The sequence below is a fragment of the Arachis ipaensis genome, chromosome B10 (genome assembly GCF_059453495.1).
Source record: "Arachis ipaensis isolate K30076 ecotype BB chromosome B10, ASM5945349v1, whole genome shotgun sequence".
NCBI lineage: Eukaryota > Viridiplantae > Streptophyta > Magnoliopsida > Fabales > Fabaceae > Arachis > Arachis ipaensis.
Window position 1 is genome coordinate 51,534,345 of NC_142435.1, and position 20,693 is coordinate 51,555,037.

General features: G+C 30.7%; 1 protein-coding gene across 1 annotated transcript; it reads right to left on the reverse strand.

Annotated features, from left to right (window-relative positions):
• Nucleotides 1-350: 350 nt before the first annotated feature.
• On the reverse strand, nucleotides 351-16,611 carry LOC107620611 (uncharacterized). Its single transcript, XM_021114544.1, has 6 exons — nucleotides 16,576-16,611; nucleotides 16,453-16,485; nucleotides 3,419-3,550; nucleotides 2,945-3,128; nucleotides 2,339-2,848; nucleotides 351-2,149 (listed from the first exon to the last, which is right to left on the reverse strand). Exons 1-6 carry the CDS (start codon nucleotides 16,609-16,611, stop codon nucleotides 351-353), a joined length of 2,694 nt encoding a protein of 897 aa, XP_020970203.1.
• Nucleotides 16,612-20,693: the final 4,082 nt, after the last annotated feature.

Genomic DNA, 20,693 nt, shown 5'->3' on the forward strand with positions numbered 1-20,693 from the left:
GTTAAGGCAAAACTCAACCTTATAGGAAATTGCTTTCTAATAAGCACAAAGGGTAATCCTGAGTTCTCAGTTGTTTTGTGTTTTATCCGAGGCAGAAAAGCACTTTTTCCAGAGTGATGGCCTGTTAAGATTTCCACGTCTAACATGTTTTGAAAAGTTCCTCGACACAGTAGCCTTGTGCCATTGCATAAGCCTGCCTTAGGATCTATGTTTCTTAGTAACATTAGAGGAGCACCTTTTTTTACCTTCAACATATGAGGTGGCAATCCACCTGTGGAGATCGAGTTAAGATATTCTTGTTGATACAGATTATTTGTATCTCCTTCTACTTCATCAAAGGATGCTAAAATTCATTCGTCTCCAGGAAATTGGTTGATGACTATATCATTAAACTGTTGCACATCATGATTCTTAGGTGTCAATATCGCTCTCTCCACTATATAAGATGCATCCCACCCATGAGATTGCAAATTTGGAAAGGTTTCTTCTATTAATTTGTGTAATGATGCCTCACCTTCCCATGGTATTGCCATGTGTGCTTCTATTTGTACCAAGTCTTCACATATGGTAGGCTCAATCCCATCCCCTATGCGCATAAGATACTCCGCAAAATCACGATCATTAAGAGATCGCATATTTTGTCGCAAGTGGAGAATTTTGGTGAATGCCCACAAATGTGATTTAACAATAGAAGCTGAAATCATTTGCGACTTACTTCCTTTCGGCACAACAGGTAGTACTTGGCGAAAATCCCCTCCCATAACCATCACCTTCCCTCCAAATGGATTATTGTTTTCTAAGATGTCTCGCAATGTGCGGTCCAATGATTCTATTGTCTCTTTATTAGCCATTGGCGCTTCATCCCAAATTATCGCTGTCGTATGCCTAATCAGTTTTGCGAGATCAGATTGTTTACTTATATTGCACGTGGAGGATGGCTCTGCATTGATTGGGATCTTAAATCTAGAATGAGATGTTCGACCACCAGGCAGTAAAGTTGCAGCTATTCCTGAGGACGCAGTTACCAAGAGAATATGCCCTTTACGTCTTAAGTCTGCAATTATAGCTCTGTAAAGAAATGTCTTACCTACTCCTCCTGGTCCATCAATGAAGAACACTCCACTTTCTCTTTGATCAACTGTATTCATAATACACCTGAAAGCTGTAGACTGGTCATGATTCAATCTTTCTATAGAACACAGGTCTTCTTGAGGAACTTCGATGGACATTTCTTCTTGAATAATTCTAGGCATGAAGTTGTCATTGTCGTTGTCCGAGGTTAGAGCTGATAAATCGTATTGTGCAATATGTTTTCCATGCTGTAGGAGGATGTCATTTAAATCCCTAAGCAAATGATTTGTCAACCCATTGCAGGTTGTAGTGCTTGTTGATGCGTAATCATCCACCATACATGAAAGAAACTCGTCCCATAGACTTCTTACATCTGTTGGCTCACAAAATATTAAAATGGTGGCAAACAACTTTCTTAAAGCACATGGCATTCTTAAAATGGATGCCTCAACCAAACATGATCTTATACTACTATCACTCTCCAACAGTCCTCGATGTTGAGCGGATTGCTTGAAGGATGAATATTGGACACCATCGACTGTTAGCAAATCATCCCAACCAGTTGGGCCTCTTACATTTGACAACAGAATACGCAAGTAGAATTTTTCACCTTCTGTTGGCGAAACGGTATAGATCCGACCGATAGATCTCTTTTGTGACCTGCGTCGACGCCATTCTTTTTCCTTGATGTGCCAACTGTAACATTCTGGGATTTTCCTGTACAAAAGATGCCTAGATTGTTGGTCATCAGCCTGATTAAGTGCAAATAATTCAGTGAGCATTGTTCTTGACAAATAGTCATTATTAACTATTTTAGAAATAGTTTGGTGCTCATAAAAGCTCACTTGATGTTGATTTGGCAAATGAACTTGCAACCTTTCAACTGATGGGTACATTCGGTAAAGGTTGAATCGAAATATCCTCCAGCATGCCTCTGGAGTGGCAATCCATCCTGCATTAATAAACTGTTGCACCTCATCATAATTAGAACTTCTGTGAACCTCCATTGCCGCACGGTCTGGTCCCTTATAGCAATACTTGTATAGATATTTTATGCTCTTGATACTGCTACATATCTCTACATTGATATGGCAATCATACTTCAGTACTAGCCAAGGGTTGCATGGAACCACCCATCTATTGTCAATTGTGACATTTTGGTTGATAGAGATTGGAGTATCAAATTGCCTCCTATATTGAGGATATGAGTCATCACCTCGTCGTGTCTCTGGTACGAACTCTTTTGGTTAGTTGCATTTACATTGACCGTTCTTCATGCATAGTGAAGATTGATTTAGTGTTCTGCAAGGACCATGGATCATATGCCTTAGCACTGCCTCATGTAAGTGTGGTTCTGTTTCTTTACATGGTATTTCTGCTCGGACCAAACTATCATATTGGTCAGGATCACTCAACTTGCCATTATTTTCTAAGATTAGCAACATATGTACGTGTGGCAATCCTCTTTTCTGAAACTCGGTGACATAAATATAACTTTTCACCTTTTCCAATACACCTTTGGTAATAACATCATGCTTTAATTGTTCGAACTTGGCTCTGAAAATCCTAGTTGTTAGATCCAGACGATCCTGTGGAGTTTGAGTAGGACTGAGTTCCAAAGCTATTTCCGACCATGATGGATTGCATGTCATAGTTAGAAAGATATCCGGCTTTCCTTCTTTAAGAACAATAGCCATTCCATCCTCGTACCGTTGAGTCATGTCTCGACGACTGCTCACGAACGACGATGGTAATATCATTCTTCTGCCAACATTTTCTAAAACCAATTTTAGAGAAAAGTATTATTAGTTTTAAAGTTTAAATTCAGGAACACATAATGATCAATCGTGTGGCCATTAAATTGAATAATTACCTGCATTATTCTCTCCTGTGTGCAAATAATCTTGTAAGCCTTGATACAGTTCAGCTTGAAGTTCCTTTTGTCTTTGTCGAACCCATCTTAACTTGCCTGTTTCCATTTTCACATAGTTGTCAACAACATATTGTTGAAGAAGTCGCCCCGCTTGCAAAACTGTTGAGTGGTCATTGGGGCGGATCTACGAATATCGAGGATTATAGAAAATTGTTAGAAATTGTGAAATGATGTATTGGTACAAATTATCATATACGGAAGTCTATAAATGATGTAGCAAATATAAGAGTTTGTACCTAAAGCATATAACTATAATATGTCTGGCATGATACTTTGTTTCCACGTTGAGTTCGAGTATTTATATCCCATCCATGGGTTCCAAATGGAAAAAGAAGAGGATATTGTAGTGGATCGTAATACCCAACAAACTCCTGAATCCTTCTAAGTTTGAACCTTGATATCTCGTCCGCGCACCATTGTTTCAATGTCATCACCAACTATTATGGCTGCTACTTGTGAAGCAGTTGGGAGACTGTATTGTGGTTGATTAGCAGGTCGCTCTCTGATCACCAAATTACACTCTTGCACATCTAGTCGTTGTGCAAGCTGGCAGAATACATGGATAAAAGGATTATATCGGTGCAACAATTGTTTTAGCTTCAAAACCAAACTTTCATGCAATTATGTATTTGATGGGACGACTTTTGTGTGGTTTAGAATTTCACAAATGAAAGCTCGTTGCAATATAGTTTCTAAACCAACATCAATCCTTTCATACAAAAATTTGTTTGTCACTAGTACAAACCCAAAAATCTATAAACCGAAGTATTGGAACCTCGGGTCGTTCTCCCTAGGAATTACAATAAAGTGTTCTTGTTATTGGTTATGAGATATTTTGGGGTTTTTGATAAGAGGCATGAAATGTAATGACAATGAAAATAAACTAACAATTACAAAGGTCTTGGCAAGGGTTGGTGGTCAAGGATCTCTATCCTTATCACTAACCACAACATGAGAATCGGCAAGGATCAATCCCACTAAGTCAACCCCTAACTAATAGTAGAGGAAAGTCAAGTGAGCTATATCAATCCAAGTCCATAAGTCCTAGTTCTCCACCAAATCAATTAGTGAGATCTAGAGTTAATGGCTCCCAATCGTCAATCACTTGGACATTAGTAACTCAAGAGTTCCTAAGTTACCTTCCCAAGCCAAGAACATAAAATTCTATTCTAAAATCCAACCAAGCATTTTATCAAACACTTGGAAGGCATAGAAGGAAAGCATAGTAAATTGCAAGAATTAAAGGAATCTACAACTACAAAAGAAAGAGATTAACAATAGAAAGGCAAAACAATAGAAAAGTAAACTCATAACTAAAAGAAAAATTTTAACAAACATATAGAAGGCAATAAAAGTAAACAACATAAATTGTAAGAATTAAAGAGAGATCTAACTAGAATAGCAAGAGATCAACAATAGAAAAGGAAGACAATTATGAAACAACAAAGAACTCACCAATTGCATTGAAGAAGAAATGTAGATCTACAAAAGAAACTTCATAAACTACAACTAACAATACAAAGGAATTACAAGAGAAGAAGAATTCTACAATCTACAAGAGAACAATTGAAGATGAAAGAGGAAAATTAAGAGAGAAGAAGAAGTAGATCTAGATCTAAAACCTAATCCTAATTCTAGAGAGAAGTGAGAGCTTCTCTCTCTAAAACTAACTAAAGCATAATAAAACTAAAATAAAACTAAACTAATGACTAGATGCCTCATCCCTCTTCAATCCTTGGGTTAAATAGCATCAGAAATGAGTTGGATTGGGCCCACAAGGCTTTAGAATTCGCTGGCCACTAATTTGCTTTTAATGAATCACGTGCAAATCGGCGCGTGTGCCCCACTAAACGTGATGCAACTATGACAAATCTTATATCATTTCGAAGCCTCGGATGTTAGCTTTCCAATGCAACTGAAACCGCATCATTTGGATCTCTGTAGCTCAAGTTATGATCGATTGAGTGCAAAGAAGTCGGCTTGACAGCTTTTGCGATTCCTTCATTTCTTCATGAGTTCTCCACTTTTACATGCTTTTCCTTCATTCTCTTGATCCAATCTTTGGCTCCTAAACCTGAAATCACTTAACAAACATATCAAGGCATCTAATGGAATCAAGGTGAATTAAGATTAAACAATTAAGGGCCGAAAAAGCATGTTTTCACTCTTAAGCACAATTAAAGGAGAATTTACAAAACCATGCTATTTCATTAAATAAATGTGGGAAAAGATGATAAAACCCTCTAAATTCAACACAAGATAAACCCTACAAATGGGGTTTATCAATCTCCCCACACTTAAACCAAGCATGTCCTCATGCTTAAGCCAAGAGAGAAACAAGGGGTATCAACATTTATTCAATGAAGTCTAACTAAATGCAATCTACCTATATGCAACTATCTATATGAATGCAATTGCTTGGTCAACATAAATCAATTTCCAAGAAGCATATATGCACAAGGACTAAGGACTAACAAGTCTAATCCACAATTGAATTGAGTTATTAAATATTTTTACAAACTTGCAAGAAAAATGATGATTATAGGTGAAAACATGTAATTGAGCATCAAACCTTCACCGGATGTGTTTGTGCTATATTCGCTCAAGTGTTTAGGTTTGATTCACTCAATTCTCCCCTAATCATGCTTTCCAAGATTTTTTTTTCTTCTAACAATCAACATTTATTGTATGCATGCATACAAGTATCATGAGGTCTTTTCATTGGTTGTAATGGGGCTAGGGTCAAGGTAAGGATGCATATTTGGTCAAGTGGACTTGAAATTTGAATCTTTGATTAGCTTAAACTTCCCACCTAACCTATGACATCCTATACAATTAAGTTATAATCTAACTACCCATTTTTCAGTTTTTAACATATTCATGCATTTTCTTCTCATTTCACAACTCATATGCATTGATTTTATTGAGCTTCGCTTTGCTTTGGGGCATTTTGTCCCCTTTTTATTTCTTTCTTTCTCTTTTTCTTTCTTTTTTCTATTTCTTTCTTCTTTTTCTTTTCTTTCTTTTTGTTTTTTTTCCTTTTTCTTTTGTTTTTCTTATTTTTTTCTTTTCTTTCAAACTATATACAAGAACATCAATGCATAAGGTCTATACATTTTTATCAATACATGAGCATGTACCCAATTCCAAATAATTTCAATAAAAATACAAAACTACCATTTTATTCAACCAATGTCCCAAGGTTCCCACACTTGAATGATACACACACACTAGCCTAAGATAATCAAAGATCCAAATAAGGACATTTATTGTTTTTCACTTCAAGGCTTGTAATGTGCTAAAATTAAGAACAAGTGAGTTAATCGCAGGCTCAAATTGGCTAACAATGGAAGATAAAAGGTAAGGCTATTTGGGTAAGTGAGCTAAATGAAATGATGGCCTCAATCATATAAGTGCATGAATACACAAAATAATGGACATAAAGAGATTACAATCATAGAAAGATGTAACCACACCAAGAAGGAAAATAAGTGGTTATAAGATGTAACCACACCATTAGGCTCAAATCTCACTTGCTTGTGTTCTTAGCTCAAAACATGTTCCACAATATATATAATTCAAGCAAGTCTTATGAAAAATTTTCACTCAAATCAATTGGTGCCCTATAGATAGAAATCTTGAAAAATTTCATTATTTTGACTAAGCTTATTATGTATATATATATATATATATATATATATATATATATATATATATATATATATATATATATATATATATGCAAAATTAAGAAAATGAAACAAAAATCCTAAAAGACCTAAAATGAAATGAAAAGTGTTGAGATTAAAAACTTGTCACCTAAAATCGCCGACCGGTCAGACGACCTCCCCACACTTAAAAGTTTGCACAGTCCTCGGTGCACTTAAAGATGAGCAAGGGGGTACGGCGACTCTCCGGATTGCCACCTTCAGCCGGTAGGTCAACCGGTTGCTGCGTGTTGTTTGCGCTTCCATTTTTGCTTGTGGTGCGTCATTCATGAAAAAAAATAAAAATATAACACCATAAGATGAGAAAACAAAAGCAAGGAAGCATACATTTATTGGAATGAGGTACTAATCACTAGAATTGAGTGAGTGAATTAGTGTGACTTGATGAAAAATAAGTGTGTGAATTCTAAAATAGGCGCCTTTTAGAACACACACTAGCGTCAAAAGCTGAGTCACAAAAAAGAGGCATGCACTTTACTCATTCTAGTGTGCTTGAGATGCTTTAAGTAAACTTGTAAGGTAAAACAAGCATTAAAGAAGCATGAAGGCATTCAAGCTATAACATATATGGATGTATATGACCATGAAACACAACGCATTAAAGTAAATGCACAACATCCAATATCAAGAGATTGCCTAATCAAAGAATATGATTCAAATCACATGGTGGCCGAATCATGCAATTCAAGAAGAGTTACAAGCTCGAAGGCAATTCTCATCACTTGGTATTCTTAAAAGGTAAGCATGAAAAACTCAAAACTAAGTAGCAAAATATAACCTCAATAATAGAATCCAACAATAATTATAAACATAATGATGTTAAGATAACATCCCTTTTTAATACTCAGCAGCAATTAATGGTAAACAAGAATAACAATCCAACACTTACAATGAAAAAGAGAAAATGAAATGAAAACTAACTAAAACTAACTAATCAACTAACTAACTAACTAATTAACTAACTAAAATAAATGGTTATCAATGGTGTTTGGGAGTGTTGGATGAAGGGTAGGAGAAGGGAAGAAGAAAGGAGAAGGAAAGAAATGAAAAGAGGTGAAGAAAAGAGATGTGGTGAAGGAAGGATATCCGCACGTACGCGTGCGCGCGGATGGTGGTGCAATGGACGCGACGCGTAGGTGCACATGGCGCGTTCGCGCGGATGGCTTATTTCGAGAGTGGCGCGTACGCGTCATGTACGCGTACGCGCAAGTGATTTTGTGCCAAAGGCACAATGCGCGTGCAACATTCGCACAACTCTTGGGTTTTTGGCTTGGGGTGGAATTTCTCAATCCACGCGTACGCGTACATGGCGCGTCCGCGCGGATAGGCGAAAATGATTGATGCACGCGTACACATGCAGTGCGCGTACGCGCGGATGGTGCTCTGTTTTTTTTTTTTTTATGTTTTTGCACCAATCTAAGCATTCCAAACCTCCAAACAGCTACCAAAACACCATAAAACCTTATTTAACATGCCAAAACTACCAATTATACTCAACAAATCAACCAAAAACATGAATTTAAACTAATTATCAATATGTACAAAAAGAGAAAATGAAAAGAAGTTACAATGGTGGGGTGTCTCCCACCTAGTACTTTTGGTTATTGTCCTTAAGTTGGACTTATGGGGAGCTCCATCAAGGTGGCTTGTGCTTGAAGCCATCCTTGAACATCCACCAACGCTTGCATTTCCAATGAGCTCCATTCTTTAAGTTCAATTCTCCCAAGCTTTGATGGAGTTCTTCATAGACTATGGGCTCCCAAAGTTGATCCTCATGTATGCCGGGATCCCATATCTTGTTTCTACACCCATCTTTGAGTTGATTATCATTATTCCATTTGGGTGCCATGATGTTGGAATTCTCATTTAAGCAACCAAACAACATCCTATACCCAAGCAATTTAGCTCTACACCAACCGTTGCAATTAAGCCTTGAACGTGTAGCCTTCATGAACCTAGAATGATATTTCCAACCACTAGCCATCTCCCTTTTGCTCTTAAAGCCACAAATATATCTAAGTTGACCATTCGTCTCAAGCAAACCATATTCAAGGGGAATAATAAAGCTTAAGTATAAGGAATTTACCCACTTGAACGAAAGAATAGATGGTGATGGCTTGGGGAGAGGTATTCCCAATGTTCTTGCAAGCTCTACTCCCTTATATTCTTCCTTGATTGCCTCCACCTCTTCACAAACTTCTTCACTTTTAATCTTTTGTTCATCATTTTCATCTAGCTCTTCTCCATCACTCAAATCATAGATGGGAGGTTGAGAGAAATCTACTTCCACATTGCTTTCTATCTCATTGGGAGAAGGTTCTTCAAGTTCAAAGGATTCACCACCAAGAGGCTTGGATGATGATCTTCATCACCAAGGAAACTTAATTCTTGCTTCATTCTCTCTAAATCTTCATTCAAAAATTATTTTGGAGGTTGTCCACTCTCCTCCTCAACATCAAATTCACTCTTCTTGGAGAGGTTCTCTTCAGCTTTAGGTTCCCAAGGAGGTTCCGCATCTCCTAAGTCTTCAACCACTTCTTCCTCTTCTTCAATGATCATAGGTTCCTCCAATTTCTCTAATACAAAATAACATCCCTCATTCTCCACCGGAGTTTCCAATCTCTCCTTCATGCTATGCTTTTCAATTGATTCTCCACATGTGACCATGGGAGCGGTTTGAGTGCTCAAATATTGAGAGACTAAAACGCTTACTACCTTGGTTAAGGTAGCCACAAATTCTAGTGTCTTCCTTTGCATTTTTCCTTGCCCTTGAAATATAAGGCTAAGGGTTTCATCCATTGAGGATTGGGATGGATAAGAGGGTTCATTGTCTTGGAGAAAGGGTTCATAATAGGAAGGTGGTTCTTCTTGGTAAGGATGTGGTAGTGTGTATTGAGATGGTTCTTGGGAGTAGTGATCTTGGGATGGTGGTTCCATGTATGGCTCATATGTTTGAAAAGGTGGTTGGTAGGGTGGAAATGGGTCAAGGTCATATGGAGGTGTTTGGTGAAAAGAGGCTTGTGAGTATGGTTGAGGTTCATGTTGAGGATATGACTCATAGGCATATGGTGGTGGTTCTTGAAAGTCACAAGAAAATTTACCATAGCCATTGGATTGGTATGCATCATAGAATGGCTCTTCTTCATAGTGCATTGGTGGAGGTTGTTGCCAAGAGAATCGGTCATATGCATATGGCACCTCCCACTTTTGGTTATCCCATCCTTGATACACATTCTCATTATAGTCCTCATTTCCTACAACATAGTGAGAACCAAACTCATAGCCAAAGTGAGAATTCATGATAGCAAGAGAAAATGAAAATAAAATCAAATAAGAAACAAAGGAAACCGAATCCTAAAACTAGCAAGAATTAACAAAGAAGCAAAAGGCAAACATATTCACAATATTCACATATATACAATAACCAATAACACAACACCATTGTAATTTCTCGGCAACGGCGCCATTTTGATGAGACGACTTTTGTGTGGTTTAGAATTTCACAAATGAAAGCTCGTTGCAATATAGTTTCTAAACCAACATCAATCCTTTCATACAAAAATTTGTTTGTCACTAGTACAAACCCCTAAAATCTATAAACCGAAGTATTGGAACCTCGGGTCATTCTCCCTAGGAATTACAATAAAGTGTTCTTGTTATTGGTTATGAGATATTTTTGGGGTTTTTGATAAGAGGCATGAAATGTAATGACAATGAAAATAAACTAACAATTACAAAGGTCTTGGCAAGGGTTGGTGGTCAAGGATCTCTATCCTTATCACTAACCACAACATGAGAATTGGCAAGGATTAATCCCACTAAGTCAACCCCTAACTAATAGTAGAGGAAAGTTAAGTGAGCTATATCAATCCAAGTCCATAAGTCCTAGTTCTCCACCAAATCAATTAGTGAGATCTAGAGTTAATGGCTCCCAATCGTCAATCACTTGGACATTAGTAACTCAAGAGTTCCTAAGTTACCTTCCCAAGCCAAGAACATAAAATTCTATTCTAAAATCCAACCAAGCATTTTATCAAACACTTGGAAGGCATAGAAGGAAAGCATAGTAAATTGCAAGAATTAAAGGAATCTACAACTACAAAAGAAAGAGATTGACAATAGAAAGGCAAAACAATAGAAAAGTAAACTCATAACTAGAAGAAGCATTTTAACAAACACATAGAAGGCAATAAAAGTAAACAACATGAATTGTAAGAATTAAAGAGAGATCTAACTAGAATAGCAAGAGATTAACAATAGAAAAGGAAGACAATTATGAAACAACAAAGAACTCACCAATTGCATTGAAGAAGAAATGTAGATCTACAAAAGAAACTTCATAAACTATAACTAACAATACAAAGGAATTACAAGAGAAGAAGAATTCTACAATCTACAAGAGAACAATTGAAGATGAAAGAGAAAAATTAAGAGAGAAGAAGAAGAAGTAGATCTAGATCTAAAACCTAATCTTAATTCTAGAGAGAAATGAGAGCTTCTCTCTCTAAAACTAACTAAAGCATAATAAAACTAAAATAAAACTAAACTAATGACTAGATATCTCATCCCTCTTCAATTCTTGGGTTAAATAGCATCAGAAATGAGTTGGATTGGGCCCACAAGGCTTTAGAATTTGCTGGCCACTAATTTGCTTTTAATGAATCACTTGCCAATCTGCGCGTGCATGCCCCCCTAAACGTGATGCAACTATGACAAATCTTATATCATTTTGAAGTCCCGGATGTTAGCTTTCCAACGCAACTGGAACCGTATCATTTGGATCTTTGTAGCTCAAGTTATGGTCGATTGAGTGCGAAGAGGTCGGCTTGATAGCTTTTGCGATTCCTTCACTTCTTCATGAGTTCTCCACTTTTACATGCTTTTCCTTCATTCCCTTGATTCAATCTTTACCTCCTAAACCTGAAATCACTTAACAAACATATCAAGGCATCTAATAGAATCAAGGTGAATTAAGATTAAACAATTAAGGGCCTAAAAAGCATGTTTTCACTCTTAAACACAATTAAAGGAGAATTTACAAAACCATGCTATTTCATTGAATAAATGTGGGAAAAGATGATAAAACCCTCTAAATTCAACACAAGATAAACCCTACAAATGAGGTTTATCAGTATTCTCCAGCATCCTATTTTGTAACTCGTGCTCAGTATCGTATATATACAGTTGCAAGAAGCGTGGCCGCGCCCCTTGATCCGGATGAAATCCTCCTATACTGTGGTACATTGATCCTTGAGCACGAAATGTATATATACCATGACTTGCTGTAGCTAATTGTTCGTCTATATGTACACTGCACGAAGTTAATGAAAAAATATGATTGTAACCACGAATGTGTTTCCTGAAATGGTTCCCTTCTGCAGAAGAGTCTAAGAAGATTTCAAGTAATTCCTGAGGAGCATTTACTTGGGGCAAAGAGACTTTTCCTCCATTGCAACATAAGTCAAATGTTTCATAGTGAAACAGACGTGCATTACAGTGTGTACATGTCCTTGTAGGAAGTAGTGTAGTTTGAAGCACTGTTGTATTCTCTTGAAAATTTTGAACACAATTGTGGGATGTTCGGACATGGTGTCTAATTTCTGCACTCGCATAGGAATATTAAAATATTATGTTATAGATTTCTTTTTCTACATGTGCCAACAATTGTATGGTTAGGGACTCGGGTAGAATTCATTAATTATTTCATATTATTTTAGATAGTGAAATCAAGAGTGAACAAAGAATATGTATACAACTTCTCAAATGAGGTTTGTTTTTTGAAAAATAAACGTAATTTTTAAAGATGTAGTGTCTTTTTCTAGATTTTTCTGTTGCCTAAATTCATATAAGATTGTCAAAGTTTGAAGTTCTAGGTAATATATGAGGTTAAATATATATTTAATATAGCAAATTTTTATTCTGAGTTATACTGAAATATACAAAAAATATTTTTAAAATGATATGATTCTATTGTGTTTTTGCTTGCTATTCAATTTTATGAAAGTTTTGAATGTCGCCCAGTAATTTGTAATAATTTTAATTATATTTTTTTAAATTATTATGATAAATTAACGATACAGTAAAAATTTTGTCCATTAAAATTGTATAAATATTTTTTATGGTTAACATGTATGGTGTACTTTTATTTTGTTATTTTTGTTGGTGTTTATGTTAATAACATTTTCTACATTATTAAATTTTAATTTGATAATTTTATTATCATCAAGGGTTTATTCCCTAGTTACTGTAATGATGTTAAAATTTATTTTTCATCACTAAATGATATTATGTGTCTCATGATTTTTGCTATTGGATAACAGTTGTAGTAGTATTTTTTTTAGTTAGTAATTAAATTAGTGATTCATTAAAATTTTTTCTTGTAGCTCATAAGAATGTAAACAATATTATCTATGTTTTTAATTTGAGGTCTACATTATTTAGTTACCTATTGACTTGTACCTTTTAATATAATATTTAGTTTTTTTTATTTTAAGAAATTAGAACACATTGTGCCATTAGTAAATTTCACCATTTATTAAATTCTTAATTTGTTAATAACCTTATAATAAAAAGGACCCATATAATTTGTACAGTTTATTTTTAAATACATGAGATAAGACATCAATATTTTTGTAGTATCTGACTATTTGTTAATTGTTGTTTTTGTATTAAATTTTTTTTGTTCAGTTTTTCTCTTTAATTTTAAAAGATATATGCTGTTACAAAAATTTTATTATAAAATTATTCTTATTATTATTAGTTTCATGAATGTATCAACTATTTTAAATGTTTTATTTGTTAAGTATTTATTTTAAATTTTTTTATTAAATTCAGAATTTTGTTTACATTATATAGTAAGCATAATTTAAAGAGCAATCCAGATAATAAACATAACAAAAATTCTTATGTTATTATGATAACTAATAAGCATAATAATACAATAAGTTTAACTAAACACATTTTATATAGTAATGTATATTAATAAAACTTTATATTTATTCAATATAATAAATGTTTTAAATTATTATTATATGATGATGATAAAATATTAGAAATATAAATAGAGTACTCACCATTCATATTTGCATGGCTTCTAGTATTGTTTGTAGTTGGTTCATAAGAAGCAATTGGTTGAGGAATTGAATTAGTAGTAGCAATGGTGTCTTGACGTACACTTATATTTGAAAAAATTGCAAATTTTATATGTTATATACTTTTTGGAAAAAATAAAAAATTAGCGCTTAGCAATAAAATAAAGCGTGTTAATTAAGTTGGTTAATTTTGTTAATATTCTACGTTAAGAAGATTTAATGTGCAGACAAAATAACTTATATCGATGTGTTTACATGTTTAAAGCATATAAAGATACTAATCAGGTGTTCTATTACTTGGACCAGTTCTGTTACCATGTATTTCTGTATCTATATTTTTTAAAGAGTAATATAGAAAAATAAGCATAAATTAAACTAATAAGGAAAGAATTAGTTATCATAATATTAGTTAACTTTGATTTCGTGAAACAAAATATCGGTAACTTTAAATATTTTAGAATTAATAAAAAATTAGTGCTTAGCAATAAAATAAAGCGTGTTAATTAAGTTGGTTAATTTTGTTAATATTATACGTTAAGAAGATTTAATGTGCATACAAAATAACTTATATCAATGTGTTTACATGTTTAAAGCATACAAAGATACTAACCAGGGGATCTATTATTTGGACCAGCTCTGTTACCATGTATTTTCGTACCTATATTTTTAAAGACCAATATAGAAAATAAGTATAAATTAAACTCATAAGAGAATAATTAGTTATCATAATATTAGTTAACTTTGATTGCCTGAAACAAAATATCGATAACTTTAATTATTTTAGAATTGATCTATATTTCTTTATTATAATACAAATAGTTTTTTCTATGCTTCTATTATATTTTTTATAGTGTTTTTTCTTTCAAAAGTTTGATTCTCGTCCATTAATGTTTGAGATATTTTAATTTTTTTTTAATTTGTTACCATAAATTAATGATATGATGAGTATTTTATCAATTAAGACAATTAAGAATACAAAGATATGTTTAAAAAATAATTTATTTGTTATACGATAATGTATTCTTGTTTTTTTTTGTGTTTACGTTGATAATAAAAGGAATTAATCTTCTTTATAATAAAAAGAATTAATCTTTATTTATGCAGTGCTTTTTTAATTATAGGGGATAAAAAATAATAGCTCTTGTAATTTTTTTAACCGTTATGTATAGTTCATTATATTATATATTGGTATAGATTTGATTAATGAGTACACTTTTATATGTAATTTTTCTAAAAAATAAATATTGGACATAAAAAATATGTAAACCATGTGTTGTAGATTTAATTATTCCAATGACTTTAGTTAATAATGATTTATTTTTTTATATAATTTAAATACTATTGTCCCATTGAAATAACTGTTAATTAAATAATTGTATTGTATATACTATCAGTTATTGTACTATAATGATATATTAATCACTTATATACTATTGTATTATAAGCTATTATGTATGAAAAATACTAATTAAAAATAATAAATAATTAATATTTTGTTGACGTAATTTTATTTACATCATTATTATGATTATAGTATAATGTTATTTATATTAATTATTTATATTTTAATAATTTTTAAAAAATATCATGAAAAATTAAAGATAAAAATATAATTAATAAATTTAATTTTAAAATATCATGTATCCAGAGTACGTAGTGTCAGTTTTCTTTATTAGAAGTAGTTCAGTTTTTAAATTCTGTCGTCGGTAAACTCATTTTTTAATAAAAAAAAAACAGGGATAATAGAGGAAAAAAGAATTGGATACTAAACCTGTGTATTCCCATTATATATTGATATTTGTTGACGTAATTTTATTTATATCATTATTATGATTATAGTATAATGTTATTTATACTAATTATTTATATTTTAATAATTTTAAAAAAATATCATGAAAAATTAAAGATAAAAATATAATTAACAAATTTAATTTTAAAATATGATGTATCCTGAAAGAAGTGGTTCAGTTTTTAAATTCTGTCGTGGGTAAATCATTTTTTAATAAAAAAGAAACAAAGACAAAAGAGAAAAAAAATGGGATACTAAACATGTGTATTCCCATTATATATTGGTATAGATAGCTCTTATAATTTTTTTAACCGTTATATTTGTATGTAAGTAAGATATATCTTAATTTTTTTTATTTTTAGAAATATATATCATTACCAAAGTTCTAAAATATGAGAACATAACGAATTTAAAAAAATTAAATTAAAGTGTTGTTAAAAGTTTTAATGTTACGTTGATTCATTACTTTAATATAAGAGTATTTTTTGTCATTAGTCTTACATGACATTATTTTTTATTCTTTTTTAATATAAATATTATATATTACGTTATATATTATATTGTAAGATGAAAACGAAATATATTAAAAAAATATTATTATTATTTTGACCATTAAATTTTTTTTTTAAATTATTTTTAAGGATGAATGATGTCTGAAAAAGTTGGATACCAAATTTTTAATGTTAACTTTATAACTTCATATATGATTGATGTGTTATTTGATTAAGAAAGACACTGCAGTGTATGTAGAATTTCGTGATATATATATTTTGGATACTAAACCATGTATAGTAATATTAATTTAATTAATTTTGTGTGTGATAGTTTGATTTCTGTTACCTGTGGCAGTTTTATTGTCATACGCTTCCATTCCTGTATTTTGAAAAGTAAAATATAATTATTAAGAACTAATTCAATTCAAGAATTCATAACAAAGAAATTTAAATTTAGTTATCGTGTTACCCGTAACAAATTGATGATAGGTGTAGCTCTGGCCATTTGTCTAATTGTAGTTAATCTGGCTACCCCTATGTCTGTAGTTAATCAGGTACCTCCACCAATGTTTGGAATTGGAGTTGTATCAGTTGGTATGGCAATTTGTTTTCCTTGTCAAATCATTTCCCGATAACTTGCACGTCTTCTAGCTAGGTATTGTTGTCTTTGTTCTTCGGTCATGTTCTGTCTTCTTCGTCTAGCATAATCTGTCCAAGTGGGTCGACGTTGACATGACGGTTGATTTCGTGAAGTTTCCATTGCTATTTGTCAGAAAGATAACAATAATATGCAGAGCAGAAAAACGTTTGCAAGACCAAGATTGAAAGAAAAACAGTAATTTAAAAGTATGACTGAAGGTGGAACAGTTTTTTATTGAAAGTGAGTTAGTTTTTAAAGTGAATACGTAATAGTAGCAGTTTTTTTCAATTTTAAAATATGTCGTGAGTTGATGGTGAATCAGTTTGATACTCTGTCGTGGGTCAATTCTTTCCTTGATAAAAAAAATAATAAACATGGAGGACGTAATAACAGTTTGTTATATTGAATCCAATGTTTAACAAAAGAAACAGAGGTAAAATAGTAAGAAAAAATTGGATACTAAATTTTCTTATTCTCATTATACATTGGTATATTCCATTATATATTGTATTGGTATAAATTTGATTAATGATTACACTTTGTACATGTAATTTTTTAAAAAAAATAAATATTGGACATCAAAAATATATAAACCATATATTGTAGATTTAATTATTCCAATGACTTTAGTTAATAATGATTTATTTTTCTTTATACTTTAAATACTATTATCCCATTGAAATAACTATTAAGAAAATAAAAATATTTTATATACTATCAGTTATTGTACTATAATGATATATTGATCACTTATATAATATTGTATTATGGGTTATTATGTATAAAAAATACTTATAAAAAATAATAAATAATTAATATTTTGTTGACATAATTTTATTTATATTATTATGATTATAGTATAACGTTATTTATATTAATTATTATTTATATTTTAATAAATTTAATTTTAAAATATCATGTATCTTGAGTACGTAGTGTCAGTTTTCTCTATTAGAAGTCTATAATGATATATTGATCACTTATATAATATTGTATTATGGGCTATTATATATAAAAAATACTTATAAAAAAATAATAAATAATTAATATTTTATTGACGTAATTTTATTTATATTATTATTATGATTATAGTATAACATTATTTATATTAATTATTATTTATATTTTAATAAATTTAATTTAAAATATCATGTATCTTGAGTACGTAGTGTCAGTTTTTTCTATTAGAAGTGGTTCAGTTTTTAAATTCTGTCGTGAGTAAACTAAATTTTTAATAAAAAAGAAACAGGGGGCAAAAGAGAAAGAAAGAATTGGATACTAAACCTGTGTATCTCCATTATATATTGGTATATTTTAATAAATTTAATTTTAAAATATCATGTATCTTGAGTACCTAGTGTCAGTTTTCTCTATTAGAAGTGGTTCAATTTTTAAATTCTGTCGTGGGTAAACTAAATTTTTAATAAAAAAGAAACAGGGGGCAAAAGAGGAAGAAAGAATTGGATAATAAACCTGTGTATCCCCATTATATATTGGTATAGATATCAAATCAATATTTAATACATTATTAAACTACTTATCAATTATCAATTAAAAATACTTTTAATAATAATAATAATAAGGGCAAATCACCCATATAAACCAAGTTGGGAAAAAATTTACGTGATTCAACTAAACCAATAATTATTACAGGTTCAACTAAGAGGACATTTTTATGTAATTCGAATTAGCCTAATTCGAATTACACCTTCAATGTAATTGGAATCATAATGATTCGAATTACCTATACACGCACACACCCACTAGTTCGAATCAACCTGATTCGAGTTACACCCAAAGTAATTCAAATCATGGTGATTCGAATTACACACGCTGCACATAGTAATTCGAATTGGCCAGATTCGAATTACTCATGATTTAATTCTGCTCATTCTTTTATTAAAAAATTAATAATTGATTAAAAAAATTAATAATTTAAAAATTAAAAAAATATATATTTTATTTCATGCATTAAAAAAGTTAACAAAATATTTAATTATGAGACTTCTTTAAAATATTAATGAGCTATCAATTCGAATTTCATACAATACTCTTTTGTCCATTTTTAATAGCTCATGAATATTTTTTTATAAATATTTTTAATAAATTTATTTATATTATACCACAAAAAAATATTTTATTCTATACAAAATAATTTAAAAAAATAGCTTTAAAGATGTTAGGAGTACTATAAAAATTTGTAATGTCCTAATGACTTAGGACATTAAAGAAATACTCTACATAGTCAATAATAATTTAGAAATTAAAAAATATAGTTATAACTAGTATTTACCTAAATTATTGGAATATTACAAACTTTTATAGTACTCCTAACATTTTTTAAGCTATTTTTCCTTTAAATTGTTTTGGAGTACTATAAAAGTTTGTAATATTCGAGTAATTTAGGTAAATACTGGTTATAACTATATTTTTTTTAATTTCTAAATTATTGTTGACTATGTAGAGTATTTCTTTAATGTCCTAAGTCATTAGAACATTACAAATTTTTATAGTACTCATAACATCTTTTAATCCATTTTTTAAAATTATTTTGTATAGAATAAAATATTTTTTTGTGGTATAATTTAAATAAATTTATTAAAAATATTTATAAAAAAATATTCATGAGCTATTAAAAATGGGCAAAGAGTATTGTATGAAATTCGAATTGATAGCTCATTAATATTTTAAAGAAGTCTCGTAATTAAATATTTTGTTAGCTTTTTTTAATGCATAAAATAAAAAATATATTTTTTAATTTTTAAATTATTAATTTTTTTAATCAATTATTAATTTTTTAATAAAAGAATGGGCAGAATTAAATCATGAGTAATTCGAATCTGGCCAATTCGAATTATTATGTGCAGCGTGTGTGAGTGTAATTCGAATCTTTGAATCAGGTTGATTCGAATTAGTGGGTGTGTGCGTGTAGGTAATTCGAATCAGTATGATTTGAATTACATGAAGATGAAGTTCGAATTAACCTAATTCGAATTATATAGATATATGTCTCTGGTTGATTCATGAACCATTTTTTGTATTTGGCTGATTTGTGTAATTTTGAGCTCCCATTGACTTATTTCAGTGATTTGTCCTAATAATAATAATAATAATAATAATAATAATAATAATAATAATAATAATAATAATAATATATTATTATTATTATTATTATTATTATTATTATTATTATTATTATTATTTCGAATTAATATAATTGATATAGTTATAATTCTCATTCATATGTAATAATTTTACCAGTATATATTCACGATTTTAATCAGTATATAATAATAATAAATAATAATAATATTATATGGACATAATATTAATTAGTTAACAAATTAAATTTTTATTATGGAGTTTTATTTTCTACTCAAATTTTTAATGATTAGTGATTTTATTTTTATATTTACAGTCAATTTTGAATTTAAAAAGAAAAAAATAGGATTGATTGTTATCTATTTTATTTATTTACAGTCATAATTGAATTTGATATAATTATAGTAAGTCTCTATAATTATAGCAATTTAAACCTGCTTCATATATAGCAATAATATTATACATATGTATATATCTCCTCTTTTATCTCTTTCCTAAAATTTTTAGCATATAATTAATGTGGATAACATATATATATACTTAGCAGGTGTCTCTATTTATATAATTTTTTTCTAATTATAGCAAGTATCTCCATTAAAAATCCGTATCGTGTGTAATTAGTGTGTGTGTATATATATATAAGTCGTAATAGTCAATTGTTACAATTATTTATCATGTAGAAAATTCGTACCTCATTCATAGTTCTTTTTCTCTTTATTATTTTTCATACCTAATGGCTACAAGCTATGATTCTATCAACAGTATTACCTATAGTAGATTATGTAATGAAAAGGTTTGGAAAATAAAGGCAAGGATTATAAGGTTATGGAAAGTCCCATCCAAAT